This window comes from Antedon bifida, chromosome 2 (genome assembly GCF_963402885.1).
Source record: "Antedon bifida chromosome 2, ecAntBifi1.1, whole genome shotgun sequence".
NCBI classification, from domain to species: Eukaryota; Metazoa; Echinodermata; class Crinoidea; order Comatulida; family Antedonidae; genus Antedon; species Antedon bifida.
The window spans coordinates 34815861-34843445 of NC_136227.1; the positions used below are offsets into that span (position 1 = coordinate 34815861).

At 34.1% G+C, this 27585-nt stretch overlaps 3 protein-coding genes across 3 annotated transcripts; 2 read left to right on the forward strand and 1 right to left on the reverse strand.

Moving 5' to 3' along the window:
• The first annotated feature begins 282 nt into the window (after positions 1–282).
• Positions 283–9453, forward strand: LOC144834822 (uncharacterized). Its single transcript, XM_078689777.1, has 5 exons — positions 283–430; positions 3358–3875; positions 4676–4744; positions 4851–4913; positions 6801–9453. Exons 2-5 carry the CDS (start codon positions 3365–3367, stop codon positions 8135–8137), a joined length of 1980 nt encoding a protein of 659 aa, XP_078545903.1. The 5' UTR covers positions 283–430; positions 3358–3364; the 3' UTR covers positions 8138–9453.
• Positions 4091–27173, forward strand: LOC144835665 (uncharacterized). The gene is made up of 4 exons (XM_078690737.1): positions 4091–4345; positions 22809–22874; positions 22978–23040; positions 24835–27173. The coding sequence occupies exons 2-4, from the start codon at positions 22847–22849 to the stop codon at positions 27171–27173; spliced, it is 2430 nt and encodes an 809-aa protein (XP_078546863.1). The 5' UTR covers positions 4091–4345; positions 22809–22846.
• Positions 9247–15631, reverse strand: LOC144835664 (lymphoid-specific helicase-like). Its single transcript, XM_078690735.1, has 10 exons — positions 15618–15631; positions 15141–15266; positions 14766–14868; positions 14005–14163; positions 13552–13697; positions 13035–13266; positions 12224–12343; positions 11800–11916; positions 10857–11016; positions 9247–10671 (listed from the first exon to the last, which is right to left on the reverse strand). The coding sequence occupies exons 1-10, from the start codon at positions 15629–15631 to the stop codon at positions 10385–10387; spliced, it is 1464 nt and encodes a 487-aa protein (XP_078546861.1). The 3' UTR covers positions 9247–10384.
• Positions 27174–27585: the final 412 nt, after the last annotated feature.

A 27585-nucleotide genomic window follows, 5' to 3' on the forward strand; every position in this document is an offset into this window, starting at 1 on the left:
ATACATTTAAACCGAGGGTTCTGTGTGTTTTTCTAAAAATAGTATCTGTGTAATTTTGAGTGAATAAGTATAGACTTCAGTAATCCTATTGTGCTTCTACAGAAAGACCTGCACTAAACCGTGGAACAGCTTTTGTGACGTACATATACGTGGATTATTAACAATAATTACACAGTAGTTGACGTCAAAGGGAGTGGTGCAGTTGCTGCTACAAATCGTCACATTTAACTGTATCGATATATTGATAGTCCAGATACGAGATCCAGTTACAGTCCAGTCTTAAGCCAATTTGTAAGTTTACACTAATTATACAGTAGTTGACGTCAAAGGGAGTGGTGCAGTTGCTGCTACAAATCGTCACATTTAACTGTATCGGTATATTGATAGTCCAGATACGAGATCCAGTTACAGTCCTGTCTTAAACCAATTTGTAAGTTTACAATATTTCATTAATATAGTTCGGAACAAGAATAAGAGAAGTATAATTCTGATGGTTATGCTTCCATGGTTATTTGGAGGAGAGTGTGGGTTGTGGTAAATGTCTTGTTAATATCACTGAACGTACTATTCTGTGTGCCACACACTAATCGTCAACAAACAACGAGTTCTCTGCCAGTAATTGGCGAACCTAATCATAATCTTAAATGTAGCAGGACAGTATTGTTAATTGTGCAAGATAATTGACGTTTTTCGAGTCTCGAAAACGAAAACAAAAATGAATCAATTTGGAATGGCGGAATTCCATGATATTTATCTTGGCAATTTTATGATGTTTGAACTTGCCTGTTTGCAGCCGGTTGTATAAATTGACGATCACTTTATGCTTCCGTAGGTATGCATAAATTGATGGTCACTTTAAGCTTCCGTAGGTATGCATAAATTGGTGGTAACTTTAAGCTTCCGTAGGTATGCATAAATTGGTGGTAACTTTAAGCTTCCGTAGGTATGCATAAATTGGTGGTAACTTTAAGCTTCCGTAGGTATGCATAAATTGGTGGTAACTTTAAGCTTCTGTAGGTATGCATAAATTGGTGGTAACTTTAAGCTTCCGTAGGTATGCATAAATTGGTGGTAACTTTAAGCTTCCGTAGGTATGCATAAATTGGTGGTAACTTTAAGCTTCCGTAGGTATGCATAAATTGGTGGTAACTTTAAGCTTCCGTAGGTATGCATAAATTGGTGGTCACTTTAAGCTTCCGTAGGTATGCATTAAACTTTATTTTAGTGTACCATTATACAAACTACAGTACTCCAAATGTCTCCTTTTACCTCTAGAGGGCTCACTTCCGTGTGACAAACCTATCACAGGTTATTTCAAATAAAATAATGAACTACGCTCTTTTTTTTTGGTTTAGGCCTACTTTATTTAAACTAACAGTATGAAAACCAACTGTTAATGTAATACATTACTCGTATAGGAGTTGATTATTCAATGAATAATTTTTACCCAAATGTAGTAATGCGTTGAACCATTGACAATCTTAAAAGAGTCGGCTTTGTAGTAAATGCGTTGCACCATTGGCAATCAATGTTTATATTTCTATTTGTTTGCAACCTTTGGGCTCAACAACAAAAGAAGCATTGCTATCAATATCAACGTTATGGTGTTCTACTCAATTGTTTAACTTCATTGTTATAAGCTGTTCATACGTTTGTAAAAGATACCTAAAACAAGCATGGAAATTTCGAAATGATTCATTGAATTCCATGACTCAATAACTATGTTATCTACATTGCTACATTAGGTAAATTGAAAAAAGTGGAGGGGGGGGGGGGAAGGAGGGGGTTGGTGGGTTTTTTCGTAATAAGCTGTGTTTATCAGTTTATTTTATCTAATACACTTTTACTATATCTTGTTTTGTATTCATTTGTGTAAAGTAATGATCTACTGTATGTATCGATGTAAATTGGGGTGGGGGAGGGGGGTCGGGGGTTGGGTAGGATAGGGGTTGATAATTGCTTTTGCCTTTTTTTACTTTTCTGTTAATTGTTATATTTTATATTGTGAAGGATGCACCTTTGTGCTAAGTGTGCCACCGATCTAAAGGTGTAATTCCAAATAAATAAATAAAATAAATAAACGTATCTAGACTATGAACACACGCCATGACTAACGCGTTTTACATATTTAAAACTCACCTATGAAAAAACAAATGTACTGGTTTAATGAACTGTGTGAAATCAAATGACTTTTGACATTGGTACTGGTTTAATGAACTCTGTGTGAAATCAAATGACTTTTGACATTGGTACTGGTTTAATGAACTGTGTGAAATCAAATGACTTTTGACATTGGTCGAACCAAATAAAACATACAATGTGAGCATTTTCTATAAAACAATTTTTTAATCAAATAATGGTCTATTATGTTTATTAATAACATTCTGACATTGTGTACAATTCAATGTATGAATAGGGAATAGTGACATTACAATTGAGTAAGTTATTAAGGAACTCATTCACTCTTCCTGGTATAATAGGGAATAGTGACATTACAATTGAGTAAGTTATTAAAGATGTATTGTCCCTTTGTCAAATTCCAAAAAAATAAAAAATAAAAGATTTCGAAAAAAAGTGGGTCATTTTGAAGTATCATAATAGTTATTAACTTTCACCAAAAATTAGTCAAAAAAAAAATCATTTAACTGAAATACAGACGTTTTTTTGTTAAAAAAATAACTTTGACTTCCAGTCAAAGTTTTCAATCAAAACATACCTCATAATGCAACGCGCTTATTTGGCTACTCTGTATGCATACTCATAAAACTTCCTCGCGATCTGTGTGAAAACACCTTCTCAACCGTTAAGAGTTGTAAACAATCCTAATTAGCATCATGCATAATGTATACTCGTGGTTTGAAATCTTTGTTTACTTTCGCTCGCGACGATTTTCCAGACGAAATGTAATCAAATTAATTTAGCTTTTAATTACGTAAAATTGTTGTTTTTGACTCGAATTTTCGACTTAAAGTGAATAACTTTAATATTACTTTGATATGGCCAATTTAAATTTAGAATATTTTGACCTTCATTTTTTTGTGTTTCAAGGGACAATACATCTTTAAGGAACTCATTCACTCTTCCTGGTATAATAGGTAAGAATGACATTACAATTTAGTAAGTTATTAAGGAACTCATTCACTCTTCCTGGTATAATCTAAAGCTTTCTGTTCGAGTGGGTTAGTCGAAGATGGCATCTCGAAGGCAAATTTTAATATCTTTACTTTTAAAAAAAGATTTGTTTAAAAACTAGCATGCTATTGAGGTTGCTAAATCAGTAAGATGATAAGAAGGAAATTCGATAAAATTAAATTTATTCAGATTGCAAAATAAGAATTTTGTTTTATTATTTAACAGATTTAAAATGGATGAACAAGATGTAGAATTCCAAACATTTCTGAGAGAACTAAGTGAACACTATCCTGGTGTAAAGATGCGATGGCTGAGAATGCTTCTATTTGGTATTTTACCCATTGGAACTCTTGATGAAAAATCAGCCCCAGATTTATTTAATCAACTGACTGACCGTGGATTGATTTCCAAAACTGATGTGAAGCTGTTGTCGGACATTGCTGAAGTAACCAAGATGGCCTCAGCAACAAAACGCATAAACACATATAAGAACACTATCCAAAGTAGCGATACAGCAGGTGTAGGATTAACAGCATATCGCAGAGCAATGTTTAATGTGCTAACTAACACTGACAAGGATGATTTGAAGACGGTTATTGATTTCTACACACTGAGTGACTACAACTATAACAACATATGGGATGTTGTATATCAAATTGAGAAAGCCGGACGCTTGAATTCACAAGACGACCGTGACACTTTTGCAAAGCTTATAAACCAACATGCACAAAGTTTTCTAAAAGGTAGATCGCCACATTATTATGCATAATACACTTACTTGAGGCCATTTGATTTCAATAGAACCTAATTAATTACGTAATATTTTGAAAAGTGTATTTAATTTAACGAACTTCATTAGTTATAAATTATAAAAAGGGTTTTTAAATATTTAATATTACACAATATTATTTAAAAACCCGTTGCGTACGGTATTGAGTTAGAATGTATTGGACTATAGTACTACAGCTTGTGAGGGCGTTTGTTGTATGAGAGAATGTACCTGGTGGATGAAGTAGCTCTGTGATAGCATTGTTATTTTTCAGTAATTTTCTCTGTAATGTCAGTTAATTGTCAGGCTATTGTTTCTAATAATTAACCGTTTCAAATTAATTAAATGAAAGACTTTTTCTCATTCTCACAGATTTCCTCATCTTTATCGTTCCCAATTAATTAAACAAAATAACATCCATGTGAAGTCTGAGTTCAAATAAAGGTGCATATTATGAACATAAATATTCTGTTATGTTATGTTATATTTGAATGAAACATAATTTATGTTGAATTAATGCTCCCAATAATGAATTATTTGATGTATAAAACATTCATTGTAAATTTAGGTTTTTTAACTGTCATTTATTAAACAGTGGAAGTGGCGACCATAAGTAATGAAGAACAAGGAATGTGAAAAGAAGTTAAATCAGAAACAGATTAGATAATTAGATACTAATAATGTACCGGATATTTTGCTCCCAATCAGTAGTTTTTTAGGTAAAATAATAATTGTCTTTAATTTGTTTTTCGTATTATTATTTGATTATTACAGGACGAGTGGCGACTTGTAGATATAATGAACAAGAACAAGGAATGCGAAAAAGATTTAAATCAGAAACAGGTTAGTTACTAATAATTTACCGTATACTTTTGCTCTCCGATCGATAGTTTTTTAGGTAAAATAATTGTCTGTTCATTTTTTTCTTATTATTCTGTTATTAAAATAGGACAAGTGGCAACCAGTAGTTATGAAGGACAAGGAATGCGAAAAGAGGATAAATCAGAAACAGGTTAGTTTCTTCAGAATAATAATATTTAAACAAAATTCTTTTTGATGAATTCAAATTATAGACCACATGTAGAACGATGTAATAATTAGGAAGCTTCATTGTTTTAAAAACGAAATGTTGTTAACATCATAATAAGTAAGACTCGTATTTCACATTATTATTATTCTTAGAGATCCAATAAGCTTAATTCTAATCCGCATTACAAAGTTTGTTTACTGAATACAAATAAAATAGGTCTACTAAAAAGTTAGATTTTCAGAGTAGGCCCTAAATATTATGTTTTATCAGTTCGGATTGATTAAAACTTGTGTTTGCCGCCCTCTATATTTCCACCTGCGCTACAATTCAATGAAAAAACAAAAGTTGCAACAATAACTTCATTAACCATCAAGTGTGTGATTAAAGTTTCTGATACTGGCGATACTTAAAGCAATAAAAATATGAGATGAGTAGTAGTAATTAGTACGGTCTATTTTTTTACTTTTAATTCATTTATATGCAATTTTACTTTCTATGGACAAGAGATTCCGAGATAAAAGATTGAATGAATGATAAAATCACATCGTCTTACTTTAATTTTGCTAATTTAATAATAATTAATTTGATAAAATGTCTTCGTAAAACAATTGATGAGATTTTGTAATCAAATTCAAAAATAGTAATTCACCGTAACATTTTATGTACTGTAGTTACAATCTTAGTTCAAATAACATTGTTTAAAGTTTCGTTCTGATTAATGATATATTATGTATGCCGCCCTCTATAATCCCTTTGATTTTCATGGATACAGCATTAAGGCCTATAAATGCACAATTGTATAATGCCATTTGGCATAAAATTGAGGATAATCATAAATAAATGTGATTATGACGTAGAGAATTGTGAATTCAGTTTCAATCATAAACATCTTACGAAACAAATAGCATTTTAACCTAATAACATACATGCATGGTATTAAAAAAAAAAAACATGTCACACCCTGGGTCGTGTATCATTTAACTCTTTTCACGAAAGACAAAAGAATAGAATATGTAAAATCAATTATACTTAATATTGCAAACGTGTGTTTCAAACAGCAGCTCCACGATAATTACCAGTTAATTTTAATTGAGGATAAATGGCAAGGTTTCAAATTATATTAATTCGTACACGCGTGCAATATTTCAATTTTCAATAAAAGCAAATTTATTTACAATTTTAACTTTCCCTATTAAAATTAAATGTTAAATCTATCACTTTTACCGCAATTTCTATTATTTCTGTTATTTTTTATTGCTTTCGTATTAAGAACAAAAGTTGTACTGAGATTGAGAAAATATTTAATTTGTTATACTACTGTACAACTCATTTATTATTTCACCTACAAAAATATGAATACATGCGTGTTACAACGCTAATGTCGTAAACAGTGAATGTAGAGAAATCAGCTTTAGTAAAACTTCCAGCTAGTAGAAACACACACAGCTTATGTAGAACAATCAAAAGTCAATGGAGAAACGATCAAATTGCCTCACGCTAAGTAGTTTTATCGACAGCATAAAATTATTATATTTTTTTTTACAAAATTGAACCTTTGTTTAAAAAAAAGCGACCGCCTTGCTTTCTTCCTATAAGCGGCCATCATCAATGACCATTAGCTGGAGCGGTGGATGGCTCTACATTAACGGTTGTTACGATTTGCTGGCGACCACCACCAGACCAGTTTTCTTTCTGATTGATAATAAATTGTGTTTGTCGCCCTCTATATTATTTACTTGGTTTACCACTTTGGCGCGGCTCCAGCACTACTTATTGTATTACTATTGCAAGGCCCTTATTAAATAAAGTAAATTTATTTTACTAAATATTGTTTTTGCCATTTTTCTTGGCATTTTTCTTGGCATTTAGAAAAGATTGAAGAATATCTGCTTCAAAGACAAAAGAAATTGTGTAGCCAGGCCAGTATATTTACACCAGCAACAATGCGTGGTAGATACACAGTTGACATTTCACAGATGTTTACCGATATGGAACTACTGAAAGAACGTGAAAACAATAAAGGAAGCAAACCAACAACATTAACAAAAGTGGTAGATGTTATCAGCTCCACACCTGGATGTAGAGCTCTTATTGAAGGGGAGGGTGGGATAGGTAAATCTACTATATTAAGGCATTTATCATACAACTGGGCTACTGGTCTATCAATTAAAGCATTTCAAGGTAAAATTGTATTTCTTTTAAGTTTAAGAGATTTAGAACAAGATGACGACATCTTGGATATGATTGTAAAGGAAATTGATATGAAAGATTTTAATAGGCACACAAAACTTCCACGAAATTCAGAGTTAATTCAAGATTTTCTAATAACCCATGACGATACACTTGTACTTTTATTAGACGGATTAGATGAATTGCGATTTAATAATCCAAGCGTAATTAGTCTTTTCAAAAAGAACAACCTAGAAGAAAGTACCGTGATACTTACTTCACGGTTAGAAAACATAGATGAATTCGTAAAAGAGAGTGACGTACATGTAAGGGTTAAGGGATTTAATGACGAGAGCATAGGAGAGTATATTGAAAAATACTTTCAGTTTTTTGAAAAACCACAATTAGGAGAATCCCTTAGAAAGGAATTGGATATTGACACGCGTCTTGAAATAGTTAGGTTTACGTTGATGCAGCGTGTTAGAATGCCGCACTTAAGAGAGCGAGAGCAAGAGCTAAAACATCTTGAAGCGTATGCAATGTGCAAAAACCCGATGCTACTTCTTTCACTCTGTATTTTGTGGGAAGATAATCAAAGTCTCCCCGAAGATAAAACTGACCTCTTTAAAGAACTATTTCGTAGTATTTTAAATCAGTGTATCAAACAAGAAAATGAACCAAAGATTTCTGATTTTGAAAAAACACCAGTGAAGTACGTAAATGCTATGGTTTTATTAGGGAAATGTATGTATGATAGCTTAAAAGTAAACCAACTTTCAATCAACAAAACGGATTTGACTGAACATTCGAACAAAGATATGGTTGATATGGCCTTAAAGCTCGGGTTTGTTTACGAAGAAGCGCCAATTTCAAAATCTAAATTTGATAACATTTTTATGCCTCCTCACAAATTGATAGTAGAGTCATTGGTGGGATTTTACTTTACAAATTATGTGAAAGCGAAGGTATTGTCGAGAATGAGTGCTCAGATGTACGAACATTACTTACACCATTGGATGATGATGAGTGGGAGGTGATACGAGCACCGGTGATACGAGAGAGTTGGCATTTATACACAGCAACAGAGTTTGCAATTGGTTTCCTTGGTGATAAAGCTGGCGGTTTCCTCAAGCACTGGGTTACAAATCGTTTGTCAACATATCGCTATCTGCCGGAAAATTTAAACTTTGTTAAAAAAGAACATAAAGATGATGTGGTAAATGAATTAATTAATCACATGACAAGCAAAGATTTAGAAATAAATAATCATTTGGATGATATATCTACCTCCATAAGAATGTTTATTGATTACATTAGTCCAGGTGTACAATGTGATGGGCATTTCATACGTCTAATTATGCAATTGGATTGTATGCAATATGGTGGTGATAGTGTCAATGTCTTTTGTAGTAAGATGGCATTGGAGCGAAAGGGAAGAGTTATTGCACACATTTTAGGCATTGAAGGTAAATGTTACTATGTTAGGATTCGGAATCTATCACGTGATGTATTTAATGACTTTGTATCAGAATGTTCTCTCAAACAAGTTCAATTAGTATTAGGTGGTCTCACTATCTCTGATAGTAAACTTCACAACATTGATGTTAATACATTTTCTTCATTACTCATTATGTGTCCTAAGCTGTGGTGGCTTGACATGATTGATTGCAATCTATCAGCTGACGACATTCATCACGTGTCTGAAAAGTGTTCAATAAGAAATATTAGATTTTATCATCGTTAGTTTTCCCTGATAACGTATGTTACTTCTACTATAACAGACATATTTTTAAATGTCGCAGCAAGCAGGTGTCAATTTTTATTATCGCAAATAATTGCATTTCTAACATTAAATTTGTATTCAATATAAAAACGACCTTTTATATATAAATCGTATAGTAGATTAAATCAATATGATAATCTAAAACATTATAAAATGTTTTTAAACATTTTATTTTGACATACTTTACCTTCATCGACGGAGCGCGCGCGCGTACTTCCGCACGCGGCACACTAGCAACGGAAGTAATAATTATTAACAGCTGTTTAATGAAAATTATTCTTTTATAATAATGCAATGTTTTTTACTTGGTATATTGTATAACATGAACATAATGATGAAACGCAATTTGTTATCAAAAGCAGTTTTATTAAATGAAAACGTAATTAGAAATACAAATAAACACATTATAAGATGTCTTTGGCACAGTAACAACAACAGAACAAAGTTGTAGTAGAATTTGTAAAACTAAAAATTACAAAAATCAAACAATGATAACATTATATAATATAGTTTGATATCAATGATTTTTGCATTTAGTTTGATTGGTGTGTTTTTAAATATATTTTTTGATGTAGAAATAGTGAAATATAATTCTGTATAAAATAAATATATAGATTGGAATAATTATATTTGTCTACAGTCTTTGATTTTCTTTTTGTTGTAAGAGTAATAACACTTGGTGTTAATATTAATAGTTTAAACCTGAACACTGTGCTGACTTGTAATAGCACTTGGTGTTAACAATAGTTTAAACCTGAACACTGTGCTGACTTGTAATAACACTTGGTGTTAACAATAGTTTAAACCTGAACACTGTGCGGACTTGTAATAACACTTGGTGTTAACAATAGTTTAAACCTGAACACTGTGTTGACTTGTAATAACACTTGGTGTTAACAATAGTTTAAACCTGAACACTGTGCTGACTTGTAATAACACTTGGTGTTAACAATAGTTTAAACCTGAACACTGTGCTGACTTGTAATAACACTTGGTGTTAACAATAGTTTAAACCTGAACACTGTGCTGACTTGTAATAACACTTGGTGCTAACAATAGTTTAAACCTGAACACTGTGCTGACTTGTAATAACACTTGGTGCTAACAATAGTTTAAACCTGAACACTGTGCTGACTTGTAATAACACTTGGTGTTAACAATAGTTTAAACCTGAACACTGTGCTGACTTGTAATAACACTTGGTGTTAACAATAGTTTAAACCTGAACACTGTGCTGACTTGTAATAACACTTGGTGTTAACAATAGTTTAAACCTAACCTGTGCAGAAAACAACAGTAACTACTTGCATAGAAATAAATGTCATAAATACCATTAACAATCCCAGATTTCAATTTGTGCAATATTGGGTATACAGTATGTGAACCCAGTACTGTAGTAAATTTAAAGCCAGGAGCCATGGATTTGATGTGGATATCTTGATGGAGAATTGAATGAATATGCAGAGATCAAACTTGCAATAGATTGTTGAAGACAGGTGAGTTATCCTTCTCTAGCTGAGATCTTTAACTCCATGACATTCTCATCGCAGGATTCCAGAACCTTAAACGCTTCATTTTTCTTTACTGGTTTCAATTTCTTTCCCGCGTTATTCCCAACAAGGTCGCTGCGATCCAATAGGAGCTCAAGATCGGCGTCGCTGATGACTTGTTCTTTACAGTTTTTGATAATGCCAGAGTGATCAGTGGAGCGTAACACTTTTAGTAGTTCCATGGGATCCATCACAGCTTTTGAGTCTCTCACCATAGTTTTACTGCCTTTGAATTTACCTAAAGAACAAAATAAGATAATGAATTTTTTAAATGAATGAGAACAATCAATGCCTAGAAGTTTGCATACTACTGTAGAAGTGTATAAAACAATATGATTAATTTAACGTATTTATTTGAATAAAACGCCCCGGGCGTTTATTGTTCAGGAGGGTTTTTAGGGAGGTGTGAAAGACAAAACTGACCTTGATGAATGACCATCTTCTCCAGCTTCCTCTTTGCAGCTGCTCTCTCCACTATCTTCTGGTCAATGGTGTTAATGGTCACTAACCTGTACACAATCACTGGCTTTTCTTGACCAATTCTGTGGCATCTATCTTGGGCTTGTAGATCTGACTGTGGATTCTATAATATAACTTTAAATGCTACTTTACAATGTATTGAAAGTTACTACACTAAAACAAAATTTACACCACAAGCTTGTGACTAATTATTATAACATGGGTTAAGGGATGTAGCCAATCAGACGCGCTGAAATGAGTCACATGTGCGCTCTTTATTTTTTCACTATCATGCACTCGAGTGCAAAAAGTGCGCAGCAAAAAAGCATATTGCACTCTGTGTGTAAATCGTATGGCAGATTATTGTTCACGCTGTAATAAAATGTAGTAACTAGAGGGTACTTCGAGAGTACAAACCTCCGCCTACTGTAAAATTCCCCGGAAAATATATATATATATTTTTTATTAGTTCTACGTGTAAATAGTGTAAAACATTAATAAACTGCACACTACAAAGTTGTGGATGAGAGTTTGGTGTAATGGTTATGTATCAAGCCTCTCACAGTTGAGATCGCTGGTTCAATTCCCGCTGAGGTGTTTTTGTGGACATTGATCTTTGACCCTGACCCTTCAAAATTTAACCACAATTATATCATGAGTCATTGATCATTGTGGCTAAGTTTGGGGAGAATCAGATAAAAATGTGGTCTCTAGGCAGTAAAATAGTTTTTTTGTTAGTTTTTCCCCTCAAAGTCCGAGCTTTTGGGCATAGATCATTGTGGCCAAATTTGGGGAGAATCGGATGAAAACTGTGGCCTCCAGGCTTTTCACAGAGACACACACAAACACACACTACAGTGGTGAAAATATAACCTCCTTGGCGTAGGTAATTATTTATTTAACTTACCCAATCACTGTCATATATAATGACTGTGTCAGCTGTTGTCAAGTTGATACCTAACCCACCAGCTCTTGTTGAAAGCAGAAAGATGAAATAATCAGGATCATTGCTAAAATTACTAATCTGAGAAAGATAATAACACAACCTTCTTCCACTAATTTTGAATAATTGAGACAAACAAACATGATTTGTGGCTGCTACAATCAACTGATATTAAAGATAATTATCATTAGGTGGACATTTGGTAAAAATTAAGACAAACACATTTTCCATCTTTTTTCAGTAAAAACATTCATAATACTAATTAACGTAATACAGCAGTAGTTGCTAAAATCAGAATGGGTGTATCAACTTAATTCAGTATCATTTATATTTACAAGTTCTTCCAAATAATTCTAAATTTCTTCATCTTCTCCATGCGGGTGCTTACCTGTTGTTGTCTCTCAACAAAAGCCATGCTGCCATCTAGACGACAGTAGTTGTGGTTTCTTAAGTGGCAGTAATCTTCAAGTATGTCAAGCATTGAGGTCATCTGGGAAAAGATGAGGACCTACAGACAAACAGACAAGCATATCAGACATTGATGTCATCTGGGAAAAGATGAGGACCTACAGCCAAACAGATCAGACATTGAGGTCATCTGGGGAAAGATGAGGACCTACAAACAGACAAACATATCAGACATTGAGGTCATCTGGGAAAAGATGAGGACCTACAGACAGACAGACAAACATATCAGACATTGATGTCATCTGGGAAAAGATGAGGACCTACAGCCAAACAGATCAGACATTGAGGTCATCTGGGGAAAGATGAGGACCTACAGACAGACAAACAGATCAGACATTGAGGTCATCTGGGGAAAGATGAGGACCTACAAACAGACAAACATATCAGACATTGAGGTCATCTGGGAAAAGATGAGGACCTACAGACAGACAGACATATCAGAAATTGAGGTCATCTGGGGAAAGATGAGGACCTACAGACAAACATATCAGACATTGAGGTCATCTGGGGAAAGATGAGGACCTACAAACAGACAAACATATCAGACATTGAGGTCATTTGGGAAAAGACAAGGACCTACAAACAAACATATCAGACATTGAGGTCATCTGGGAAAAGATTAGGACCTACAGACAGACAGACATATAATTCAGATGTTTTTATAAACCAATTGCCAATTTCATTAACTTATTACATTCTTTTAAACTAACATGAATATTTAAGATTGATACCTTGTGTCCACGTTTCTTTAGTTCAGGTAACATTCTCTCCAACACTAAAAGCTTTCCGCATGACTTGACAAGATCCTCGTCAACTTTGAACTGTTGCGTGACCGGGTCAAGGGGATATTCCAGTAGGTAAGGATGGTTACAGCATTTTCTTAGTTGCATTACAATGTTTTGAAGTTTAATATTAACTACTGATTCTGTATTTGACGGGGTCTCACCTGGTGCAGTTGGTTCTCTGAAATAAATAATAAAAGGGGTATAAAGTAATGTACTCATGGATGTTGTACTGGTGGAGGTGGACAGGGACACCCTCTTACAAAATAGGTGCTAAGCATCTGTTCAGACTACAGGATATTATAAGATATAACACTAACCAACACCATACTACAAAGACGAATTTCAACAAGACACCCACCTAAAACCCCATGCCACCTGATTACAACAAAATATTTTTCCCATTCAATCTTAACTTTTTGGTACTCATGCCTAGACTTCTCTACTACAACTATTGTAAACTCACTTGGCAAATGTGTCTCTAATCTTTTTGTACCAATCTTCAACATCATCAGATTCCTCATTTTCATTAAATACAATGGAGTAGTCAACCTTTTTAGAGCATCCTCTATTGGGTCGACCTTTTGGGGTCAATGTTACCTCTTCTTTTTTCTGTGGAACAAAAGGATGGCAGGTGACAACAACATTCTTTTTATATACGTTTCAATAGTTTGGAACTTAATAACCTAAGGCACCTAAACAAACTATAGAAAGTGTGGCACTCAGGACTCGATTTTTTAACTTTTAGTTATCAACCAATCATTGGCTAATTCTTACTGCAATTTCTCAGCTGCAGAATCACGTCTCATTTATTTTAGCAGGTGTTTCTAATTTCATGTTAACTAACCCTAGATACTCTGGCTTGTAGGCAGCTAGGTTGATTATAACAGAGCCATGGCACATGATGCACTGTTCTTACCTTGGGTTTGACCTTATCAATAATTGACCTGTCTAGAGTTGATGCGTAGATTTCTTGTTGAATACTCGTCATTGGTGCGTTTACAATGATCTCTTTCTTTGGAGGTATTGTCAGGTCAACATCTGTCTTTAAGCGTCGTAATAAAAATGGCGTAAGAATCTATAAGATACCAACAGTTTTAATACAGAATAAAATTACCCACAGAAAATATCAACATTAATCTGTGCATGCATTAAAGCTCAGTATAATCTGTTCCGTTCTCATCGGGACTATAATTGGTTGATTTAACGTTCGGTCCGATAGACGGAGCAAAGTTTATGACGTCTTGCTCTGTTAATTACCGTTCCCTTCGTTTTTGATTTAAGAAACTGTTAACTGATTTGTTGGCAGTACCTGGTGCATCATGGATATAACATGTTGTTGTCTCTCCTTAGCTACAATGGCTTCTTCATCTTCGTGACTTGAAAATGAATTAAAATCAAACCAGGATTCAAACCTGAAAAATAAAATAAAGAATATTTATATCCACATCAGTTTTGTTCTTATACAGAGAAATTGTTTGGTGGGCAGTGATTGACATGTTTGCCTTTCACACCTGCTCCGGAAAATAAAAATCATGTCGCATTTTGTTTTGTTTTCACGACGCACCATTCTAATAGGAACTATAATTGGTCAATTTAACGTTCGGTCTGATAGACGGAGCAATTACCGTTCCCTTCGTTTTTGATCTAAGAAACTGTTAACTGATTTGTTGGTAGTACCTGGTGCATCATGGATATAACATGTTGTTCTCTCTCCTTCGCTACAATGGCTTTTTCATCTTCATGACTTGTAAAGGAATTAAAATCAAACCAGGATTCAAACCTGAAAAATAATATAAAGGAAAACATCAGTTTTGTTCTTATACAGAGGGAAATTGTTTGGTGGGCAGTGATTGACATGTTTGCCTTTCACACCTGCTCCGGAAAATAAAAATTGTGTTGCATTTTGTTTTCACAACACGCCACGTGCCAATCTTATGTAACTGCATGACGCATCATGAAAACAAAAGGTAACTAATGCTGTATGACGAACAATCTGTTGCGAAACTCAACTGGAGCAGGACCGGATCCAAATTGATAAAAATTAATACTTACGTTTGTAGATCATCAAACACTTCTGGTAGTAAGAAGTTTAGCATAGACCACAACTCAGACAGGTTGTTTTGAAGTGGGGTACCAGTAAGTAGAAGTCTGTTGGCAGATTGGTACGTCTTTAGTTCTCTAAAATAAACATAGTTGAATACAAATCAAACAATTTATCTTACCACCTTATAATTTAAATAGCTTGTATCAAGTTGGAGGCTAAGTTGTACTGCTATAGATTCCTTACAAACATATTGGGATTTCTATAAACATGATGGTGTGTTCCAAACAGTGAAAGTGGTAGGTAAGACTAGGTTAAGAACAGACTTAAGTTGGCATGTGAAGTATAAGCTGGGTAGAATCAATTTAGGTTAGGCTCAACTTCACTCAGCACAAATACTTCTTTACATATGACACTCTGTGTGTAAATTGTATGGCAGATTATTGACCACGCTGTAATAAAATGTATTAATTATTTATTTAACTTACCCAATCACTGTCATATATAATGACTGTGTCAGCTGTTGTCAAGTTGATGCTTAACCCACCAGCTCTTGTTGAAAGCAGAAAGATAAAATAATCAGGATAATTCCTGAAATTACTAATCTGACAAAGATAATAACACAACTTTCTTCCACTAATTTTCAATCATTGAAAAACAAATATATATAACTGATATATTGTATTAACAAGATAATTATTATTAATTGCTTTTGGACGTGTAAAAATGAAGACAAACACATTTGCCAACTGAATTAAGTTTTCTCTTTACTCTGACGTATTCTTGAATGCTTGTTGTCTATCAGTAAGAACATTCTTGCACTCATTCTAAAAAAGAAACCAGAAACGTAATAATATACAGCATGCAGTAGGCCTAGTTGCGCTAAAATCAGAATGTGAAATGTCTATATCAACTGGCCATTCTTCATTGTGCATTCACTATAATTTATTAAATACGGTAAATGTTAACTTTTTGGTTAAACCAGTTGACAAGTACTTACTTGCTACGTGTTATTCTTTACTCCATGGTTTTAGCTACTTTCAGTAGCCTTGGTCACGCATTTACATTTGCGTTTGAAACCAGATGAAATTTTTTGAGAACACTATAATTTACATTTGCGAGGAAAATTCAGATCAGACATTGAGGTCATCTAGGTAGGGCCAGGCCTAGATAGTAGTAGGCTACTAATAAACTAGGCTAGTTAGAATTCACACTCCTCTGACTCTCCAGTTTTTGTGGGCTAGAAAAGGGAGAAAAGTGTGGTGGCTGGCTGCTGTGGTGGAGGGATATTGATGTGTTCATATTGTAGTAGGTGCCAGACAGGCACCAGTAGAGTCTAGCGTAATACCAAAACAGAAACAAACTATAAACACCTAGCTTACCTAAGTTGTGTGTGTCTTAGAAGAAACTACAAACGGCTTAGGCCTCCTACACCTTTTATATTAATTATTATTCATAAAGGCCGCGCTGTGTGGATTGATACCAAACCATTAACCACCTGCTCTATAGAAACTAAAGAGCGCCTTCAACGGACAACATGAGACCGTACTAGTTTTTGAAAAATAATTTATTTTACCAATTTAATTTTTCCTCACTATGTCGATGTGTCAAAATATAACCCAATTCGTTTATTTTTTTTTCTACCAGCATTAAATAAAATGCAACAACAATTGTTTTGTAATATTTTCGGCACAGTGAGATGCGATAATGCTGAGTCATCATGAGGACGGTACAAAGATGCATCAGCATAGCATAAAAACACTATAGCAAAAATATGTAAAAGGTATAAAAATGATGAATGCCGACTGGACAAAGAAAGACAATGGAAGAATATGAGAATTGTTTGAAGGTTTGCATGAGAAATCAAATGTTTATATAAAGTTTGCAGTACATCTCCAATTAGTTCTGAAATGAATGAATTGAGTTTCTCGACGTTTCAATCAATAGGCCTAATTTACTTTGATGATCGTCCTCTGAGAAAACAAACTCCTCACTCCTCCTAAGGACGATCATAATATTTATGGATGGGACGATAAAAGCTTAATATTGATCGAAACGTCAGTTATTTTCAGAAGCAAAAATTTTATTTAAAAATTCTATTACATGTATTTATCCTCTTATACATTTAAACCGAGGGTTCTGTGTGTTTTCTAAAAATAGTTTCTGTGTAATTTTGAGTGAATAAGTATAGACTTCAGTAATCCTATTGTGCTTCTACACAGAAAGACCTGCACTAAACTGTGGAACAGCTTTTGTGACGTCACGGCCAAAGTCAATAGCGGCATGTGAATGTGATATTAAAATTGACCTAAAAGGGTGCAGTTGCTTCCAAATGAATATTGGAATAATTGATAGTTCTTTTGCAATTTATATTTGTATAAGTGTGTTTGGGTAAAATCATCAATATATCTACCAGAAAAATCACAAATTGCAATTTTAATATTAGTAGAAGTCGGACGGCTACATTTGTTTGTTTTAATCAACATACCAAGGATTATACCCATAGAGCTAAGCTATCCAATGGGGTCCTTATAACAAAAACATAGAAACATTCACAAAAATATAACAACAGTTCACAATACATCAGTCTGGCTATGCACATTACTAACATAAAGCTTTTTAACACTTTTATACTCATTGGGTGTTTTTATACCTTTTATGTTTAATGGAAGATTATTCCAATCGTTAATAGTATGATAATAAAATATTTTCGAAGCTAACACTTTTATATTAGGAATTACAAAATGTTCATTAATTTCCTCGTACAGTACATATGTTGTTGTTTAGAAATATTTGTAAAATTGTCTGCTAAAAAAGTGGAATCTACATCATGGTATATCTTATAGGCGTGGACCAATATCTGAAGTCTATCTTAGAAATTTAACTCTGTTGTTTATGTTCAGATACGGTAACCAACAGCTTTTAGCTGTTCGTGACCAATGTGTGCCCTAGGGGCAATGTGTGCCCAGGGGCAATGTGTGCCCTAGGGGCAATGTGTGCCCTAGGGGCAGTGTGTGCCCTAGGGGACAATGTGTGCCCTAGGGGCAATGTGTGCCCTAGGAGCAATGTGTGCCCTAGGGGCAATGTGTGCCTTAGGGGACAATGTGTGCCCTAGGGGCAATGTGTGCCCTAGGGGCAATGTGTGCCCTAGGGACAGTGTGTGCCCTAGGGTCAATGTGCGCCCTAGGGGCAATGTGTGCCCTAGGGGCAATGTGTGCCCTAGGGGCAATGTGTGCCTTAGGGGACAATGTGTGCCCTAGGGGCAATGTGTGCCCTAGGGACAATGTGTGCCCTAGGGACAATGTGTGCCCTAGGAGCAATGTGTGCCCTAGGGGCAATGTGTGCCTTAGGGGACAATGTGTGCCCTAGGGGCAATGTGTGCCCTAGGGACAATGTGTGCCCTAGGGACAATGTGTGCCTTAGGGGACAATGTGTGCCCTAGGAGCAATGTGTGCCCTAGGGACAATGTGTGCCTTAGGGGACAATGTGTGCCCTAGGGACAATGTGTGCCCTAGGGACAATGTGTGCCCTAGGGAAAATGTGTGCACTAGGGGCAATGTGTGCCTTAGGGGACAATGTGTGCCCTAGGGGCAATGTGTGCCCCAGGGGGCAATGTGTGCCCTAGGGGCAGTGTGTGACCTAGGGGCAATGTGTGCCCTAGGGTCAATGTGTGCCCTAGGGCCAATGTGTGCCCTAGGGTCAATGTTACCTGGAGTTTATTTTGAAGGAATGACGTTATACCAGAATACCAGTCTGTATACACTGAATTAATTAATGCAGAGCATAAAAGTTTCCTACTAGCCTACCTGTTGTACAGAAATTTAAATTTGGTGGTCGAATTTGCTTTTTTCATAATACATGTAAAGTATTCTTCATTTGAAATACAGTTATCAATTTGTAAACCAAGGTGCTTATGGAATCATGACTAAGGATATATCATTATAAAAGTGATTTTGAAATTCTCAATATTTTAAACTTTTCTTTCAACAAAATGCATTTTTGTGGGTGCATGGACAACTTATTTTGAACTACCACTTGTAACATAATTCCATACCATGACCTAGTTAATGTGAAATGTATAATGGATCACAATGAGCCACCAATAAGGCACTGTCATTGGCATATAATAATAGTTTGCAATCATTATCAATACAAATAGACATATCGATAATATAACAAATATAAAGGAGCGGGCCTAAAATACTGCCCTGTGAGTACATTGTAATGTTGGGGTAAAGTGTTATCAATACAACGTCATGAGGTAATTTCCCGATTGCTCGTAATCAAAACGGTACTGGAGTCTGGGTTTGGTCTACTAGCGTTCCTGCGCCTAACTCGTCATCCATTCATAGAAGCCTTGATCAGGGAGGTATTATACCTCCCTGCCTTGATGAAGTAAGCCTACCTGGTGGTGGCCATAGAACGGTCCCGAGATAACGACTATACTTCGGCTTTACAGTAGTCGATAGAAGATTGAATTATTGTTAGAGTAAAGTATACGATGTTTGGTTATGTGTAGATGTGTGACTTGTTCTTGTTCTATTATTCAAATGATGTTCCGTATAAGGAGATGAAGATAGTAGTTGGGTGTAATGGTTTTGTATATCATTTAATTATCCTAGACTGTATATTATGCGATAAATATTACTTTATATATATTTTTTAAATATTTATTGTTATGATTATAATATTAATAAAAAGATATTTGTTAGTAAAAATTAAAAAGCTAAAAAAAAAAAAAAATTAAAAAAAAATAGATATAAGAGGTGTAAAATGATTAAATAAATTTAGAGTCAGTATATGAATTATTGCACAAATGTAGTTCAGATACCAGATCAGAAGCAATATTACAAAAATAGTTATTAAAATGATTAGATATAGTACAAATATTAAAACATTTATTGCCGTCTATATTTATACAAAAATGTGAATTGTGTTTAAACCAATTCCCTTTAGGTGTTTCCATAACATTCATTTTGCAGTTTTTGAATATTATTTAAAAAGATTTTAGCTGGTAATTTTCTAAAAATACTTTATATGGAATTTTGAATTGAATATTTATAGACGTCGTACGACGACGATATAATCGTGTACATTGATGTTTCAACAGAAAGACAGTTGGACCGTGGAAAAGTTTTTGTGACGTCACGGCCAAAGTCAATACAGCATACATATACCAGATTATGAATAATAATTACACAGAAGTTGACGTCAAAGGGAGTGGCGCAGTTGGTGGTACAAATCGTCACATTTAACTGTATCGGTATATTGATAGTTCAGATACGAGATCCAGTTACAGTCCAGTCTTAAGCTAATTTGTAAGTTTACACTAATTAAACAGTAGTTGACGTCAAAGGGAGTGGCGCAGTTGCTGCTACAAATCGTCACATTTAACTGTATCGGTATATTGATAGTTCAGATACGAGATCCAGTTACAGTCCAGTCTTAAGCTAATTTGTAAGTTTACACTAATTACACAGTAGTTGACGTCAAAGGGAGTGGCGCAGTTGCTGCTACAAATCGTCACATTTAACTGTATCGGTATATTGATAGTTCAGATACGAGATCCAGTTACAGTCCAGTCTTAAGCTAATTTGTAAGTTTACACTAATTACACCGTAGTTGACGTCAAAGGGAGTGGCGCAGTTGCTGCTACAAATCGTCACATTTAACTGTATCGGTTTATATTGATAGTCCAGATACGAGATCCAGTTAAAGTCCAGTCTTAAGCCAATTGTAAGTTTGCACTAATTATACAGTAGTTGACGTCAAAGGGAGTGGCGCAGTTGCTGCTACTCCAGTTACAGTCCTGTCTTAAGTTTACAATTTCAATTTAATTTGTTCGGAACATTTATTTGCAAAACAATAATATGAGAATGTAGGCATAATTTTGCTTTCATGGTTATTTGGAGGAGAGTGTGGGTTGTGGTAAATGTCTTGTTAATATCACTGAACGTACTATTCTGTGTACCACACAGTCGTCAACAAACAGCGAGTTTCTCTGAGTAACAGAAGAATGCCATCACAATAAACAATATCATATTATAAGATAATTATATACTTGTAATTTTGACTAATATTCCATTAATGTGTGAAGTTACTTTGTGTTCAGTTTGTCACTGATGCCCAACCTGTCCTGTCCAATCCTAAAGTACGCGTGTTACTCACGTGTTCAGTTTGTCACTGATGGTCAACCTGTGTCCTGTCCAATCCTAAAGTACGCGTGTTACTCACGTGTTCAGTTTGTCACTGATGGTCAACCTGTCCTGTTTAATCCTAAAGTACGCGTGTTACTCACACGTGTTCAGTTTGTCACTGATGGTCAACCTGTCCTGTTTAATCCTAAAGTACGCGTGTTACTCACACGTGTTCAGTTTGTCACTGATGGTCAACCTGTCCTGGCCAATCCTAAAGTACGCGTGTTACTCACACGTGTTCAGTTTGTCACTGATGCCCAACCTGTCCTGGCCAATCCTAAAGTACGCGCGGGTAGCAAGACACAAAGAACATTATATAAATTGCCCGGATGCTCCACACTTATTGACTATAAACAAACTGTAGACAGTTCAATCATTGATCTTATCGTTACATTGAACTTAGTAGGCCTATATGAAACGATCAGATATATATTTAGATATAATTGTGAATTATGATCCGATTTAACACTTATTTTTCAGAATTGAAGACAGAAATTAAAAAAAATGGCAACAGGTACACTGATAATGTATTCACTTTTAAAGACTACAATATTATAAACATATTAGTATAATAAGTACCGACATAAAAAAAGATTGGTCCGCTTTACATATATGATTATATACAGTAATCCTTGTGTTGCTATAAATAATAATACACCTTTTTAAATTGTTCTGTTTCCACCATTTCATAGATTTTGATCTGGATTTAGTACATTTTTCAACTTGGTATGATGAACGTAATCTCGTCACAAGGCTGAAAGTTTTGTACCAAGATTTGATTGCAGTAACGAACATAGACAGCGCCACCAAAACGATACATTTACTACAGGAATTAAGGACAAATGGACGTTTAAGTTCAGAAAATCGTACATTGCTAGACGATACAATAAAAGTAACTGAACAGTTTGGTGTCATAGATCGTCTCAAACATTCTTTTCTTGAAGTTCAAGAAATTACTAAGTTCACTCGATATCGATTACAAATTGTAGCATTCGGAAATGGACTTAGACAGGCTGATGTGGACAGAATCGATGCATTGTACAATGGTAGTGCGTTAAAGAATTACAAAGATGCCTGGAGTATGATTCTGGATTTGGAAGAGAGACGAATAATCTGTGAAGAAAAAATTGAAGAATTCATTAGCAATTTAAGACAAGTTGGACTGGAATCAAGAGTAACACTTCTGGCTGAAGGTAAGTTAGTGCGAAAAGCTAAAGAAACATTAATTAATTTTTAAAGAATTACCAGTATAGAATATCATTGTAGCCTAAATTCATGTTTTGTCCTGTCATTTATTACAGGGCAAGTGGCGACCAGACGTAGTAATGAAGATCAGGGAATGCGAAAAAGATTTAAATCAGAAACAGGTCAGTTACTAATAATGAACCGTATAATTTTGCTCCCAATCGGTAGTTATTTAGGTAAAATAATAATAATTGTCTTTAATTTGTTTTTCGTATTATTATTATTTGATTATTACAGGACGAGTGGCGACTTGTAGTAATAATGAAGAACAAGGAATGCGAAAAAGATTTAAATCAGAAACAGGTCAGTTACTAATAATGAACCGTATAATTTTGCTCCCCATCGGTAGTTTTTTAGGTAAAATAAGTATTTCATTTTGTTTCTTATTATTCTGTTATTAAAATAGGGCAAGTGGCAACCAGTAGTAATGAAGGACAAGGAATGCCAAAAGAGGATAAATCAGAAACAGGTTAGTTGCATTCAGAATAATAATACAGTATTTAAACAAAATCCTTTTTGATGTTTATTTCCAATCCTGACCCACACAGAGAACGATATAATAATTAAGAAGCTTCATTGTTTTAAAAACGATATGTTGTTAACATCATAATAAGTAAGACTCGTATTACACATATTCTTATTCTTTGAGATCCAATAAGCTTAATTCTAATCCGCATTACAAAGTTTGTTTACTGAATACAAATAAAAATAGGTCTTCTAAAAAGTTAGATTTCAGAGTAGGCCCTAAATAATATGTTTTATCAATTTAGATGAATTAAAAATTGTGTTTGCCGCCCTCTATATTTCCGCCTGCGCTACAATTCAAAGAAAAACCGAAAGTTGCAACAATAACTTCATTAACCATCAAGTGTGTGATTAAAGTTTCTGATACGGGCGAAAAAATAAACAACAATAATATATATATATACATTGGCAAATTTGAAGGTGTATACTTGGCCTCGTACTACATTTCTGTAACAATCAAACATTCTTAAAGCATTACAAATATGAGATAAGTAGTAGTAATTAGTACGGTCTATTTTTTTAAATTTTTAATTCATTTATATGTAATTTTACTTTCTATGGACCAGAGATTCCGAGATAAAAGATTGAATGAATGATAAAATCACATAGTCTTACTTTAATTTTGCTCATTTAATAATAGTTAATTTGATAAAATGTCTTCGTAAAACAATTGATGAGATTTTGTAATCAAATTCAAAAATAGTAATTCACCGTAATATTTCATGTACTGTAGTTACAATCATCTTAGTTCAAATAACATTGTTAAAATTAATGCTATATTCTGTTTGCCGCCTTCTATAATCCCTTTTATTTTCATGGATACAGCATTAAGGCCTATAAATGCACAATTGTGTATGCCAATTGGCATAAAATTGAGGATAATCATAAATAAATGTGATTATGACGTAGATAATTGTTAATTCAGTTTCAATCATAAACATCTTACGTAACCCTTTAACCTAATAATAATTATAAATAAAAAACATGTCACACGCAGTGGTGGTGTATTCTCTTTTCACGAAAAACCAAAGAATAGAATACGTAAAATCAATACATTTAATATTGCAAACGCGTGTTTACAACAGCAGCTCCCCGATATTACCAGTTAGTTTTAATTTAGGATAAATGACAAGGTTTTAAATTAAATTATTTGTACACGAGTGCATGATTTCAATTTTGAATAAAAGAAAATTTATTTACAGTTTTAACTTTTCCTATTAAAATTAATTGTCAACACTATCACTTTGAACGCAATTTATATTATTTCTGTTATTTGTTATTGCTTTCGTATTAAGAAAAAAAGTTGTACTGAGATGCCTAAAAAGTCTTTAATTTGTTATACTAGTAGTATTTGTAATACTTTTTTATTTCACCTACAAAAAAGTGAATACATGCGTGTTACAAAGCTAATGTCGTAAAAGTGAATGTATAAAAATCAGCTTTCATCATCAATGACCACATTAGCACGTCACATTAGGTTTTACCATAATATAAGCGGTGGATTGCTCTACATTGAAACGGTTGTTACAATATGCTGGCGACCACCAGTCGTTCAACCGAGTTTTCTTTCTGATTGATAATAAATTGTGTTTGTCGCCCTCTATATTATTTACTCGGTTACTACTTCGGCGCGGCTCCAGTACTACCTATTGTATTACAGTATTAGAAATTGCAAGGCTCTTATTAAATAAAATTTAATTTACTAAATATTGTTTTTGCCATTTTTCTTCGCATCTAGACAAAATTGAAGAATATCTGGTTCAAAGACAAAGGGAATTGTGTATTCAGGCCAGTATATTTACACCAGCAACAATGCGTGATAGATACAGTGTTGACATTTCGCAGATGTTCACTGATTTGGAACTACGCAAAGAAGCTAAAAAGAATAATGGAAGCAAACCAACAACATTAACAGAAGTGGTAGATGTTATCAGTTCCACACCTGGATGTAGAGCTCTTATAGATGGCGAGGGTGGGATAGGTAAAACTACCTTATTAAGGCATTTATCATACAACTGGGCTACGGCTACTCAATCAATTAAATCATTTGAAGGTAAAATTGTATTTCTTTTAAGTGTACGGGATTTAGATAAAGATGAAAACATCTTTGATTTATTTGTAAAGCAAATTGATATGACAGATTTCAATTTAGATACAGATCTCCCAAATGATCCACGATTAATTAAGAAATTCATAAAGAAACATGACGATAAAGTTGTACTGCTACTAGATGGGTTAGATGAATTAAGGTTTAATAATCCAAGCGTACTTAGTCTTTTCAAAAAGAACAACTTAAAAAACAGTACTGTGATACTTACTTCACGATCAGAAAACATAGATGAATTCGTAAAAACATGTGACGTACATGTAAGAGTTAATGGGTTTAACAACGAGAGCATAGGAAAGTATATTGACAAACATTTTGATTATTTTGAAAAACAACAATTGGGAAAATCCCTTAGACAAGAGTTAGATATTGACACTTATGAGTCGTCGTCGTCGGAGGAGGATTGCAAACATCCTGAAGCGTATGCAATGTGCAAAAACCCGATGCTACTTCTTTCACTCTGTATATTGTGGGAAGATAATCAAAGTCTCCCCGAAGATAAATCTGACCTATTTAAAGAACTATTTCGTAGTATTTTAAATCAGTTCAACAAACGAGAAAACATAACAAAGATTTCTGATTTTGAAAAAACACCAGTGAAGTATGTAAATGCTATGATTTTATTAGGGAAATTTATGTACGATAGCTTAAAAGTAAACCAACTTTCAATAAACAAAACAGATTTGACTGAACATTCGAACAAAGATATGGTTGATATGGCCTTAAAACTCGGGTTTGTTTATGAAGAAGCACCAACTTCAAAATCTAAATTTAATAAAATTTTTATGCCTCCTCACAAGTTGATAGTAGAGTCATTGGTGGGATTTTACTTGTGCAAATTTGGTGAAAAGGATGGTATGGAGAATGAGTGCTCAGATGTACGAACATTACTTACACCATTGGATGATGATGAGTGGGAGGTGATAGGAGAGAGTGAGCATTTATACAGAGCGAGAGAGTTTGCAATTGGTTTCCTTGGTGATAAAGCTGGCGGTTTCCTCAAGCACTGGGTTACAGATCGTTTGTCAACATATCGCTATCTGCCGAGAAATTTAAACTTTGTTAAAAAACAACATAGAGATGCTGTGGTAAATGAATTAATTAATTACATGACAAGCAAAGATTTAGAAATAAATAATCATTTGGATGATATATCTACCTCTATAAGAATGTTTATTGATCACATTAGTCCAGGTGTACAATGTGATGGGCATTTTATACGTCTAATTATGCAATTGTATTGTATGCAATATGATGGTGATAGTGTCCGTGACTTTTGTAGTAAGATGGCATTGGAGCGAAAGGGAAGAGTTATTGCACATATTTTAGGCATTGAAGCTAAATGTTACTATGTTAGGATTCGGAATCTATCACGTGATGTATTTCATGACTTTGTATCAGAATGTTCTCTCAAACAAGTTCAATTACCATTAGAATATCTCGATATCTCTGGTAATAACCTTCACAACATTGATGTTAATTCAATGTCTTCATTTCTCATTATGTCTCCTAAGCTGGGGTGGCTTGACATGATGGATTGCAATCTATCAGGTGACGTCATCAATCACTTGGGTACAGAATGTTCTCTCAAACAAGTTCAATTAGCATTAGAGTATCTCTCTATCTCTGGTAATAACCTTCACAACATTGATATTAATTCAATGTCTTCATTACTCATTATGTGTCCTAGGCTGTGGCAGCTTGGCATGAGGGATTGCAATCTATCAGGTGACGTCATCGATCACTTGGGTACAGAATGCTCTCTCAAGCAAGTTCAATTAGCATTAGATACTCTCGATATCTCTGGTAATAACCTTCACAACATTGATGTTAATTCAATGTCTTCATTTCTCCATATGTGTCCTGAGCTGAGGTACCTTTACATGATTGATTGCAATCTATCAGGTGACGTCATCAATCACGTGGCTGAAGAGTGTTCAAAGAGAAATATTATATTTAATCATAGTTAGTTTTCACTGATAACGTATGTTACTTCTACTACACTATATAACGAACACATTTTTAAATCTTGCAGCAAGCATGTGTCAATTTTTAATATCGCAAATAATTATATTTCTAACATTAAATTTGTATTCAATATAAATACGACCTTTTTAACATAAATCGTATAGTAGATTAAATCAATATGATAATCTAAAACATTAGCTTTTATAAAATGTTTTTAAACATTTTATTTTGACATACTTACCTACCTTCATCGACGGAGCGCGCGCGCGTACTTCTGCCACACGCGGCACACTAGCAACGCAAGTAATAATTATTAACAGCTGTAGCATGGAGATAAACAAGAATGTTTGTTTCTTATTCATTATAATCTTTATAAGCTGTGCTGCCATATTTAATGAAAATTATTCTTTTATA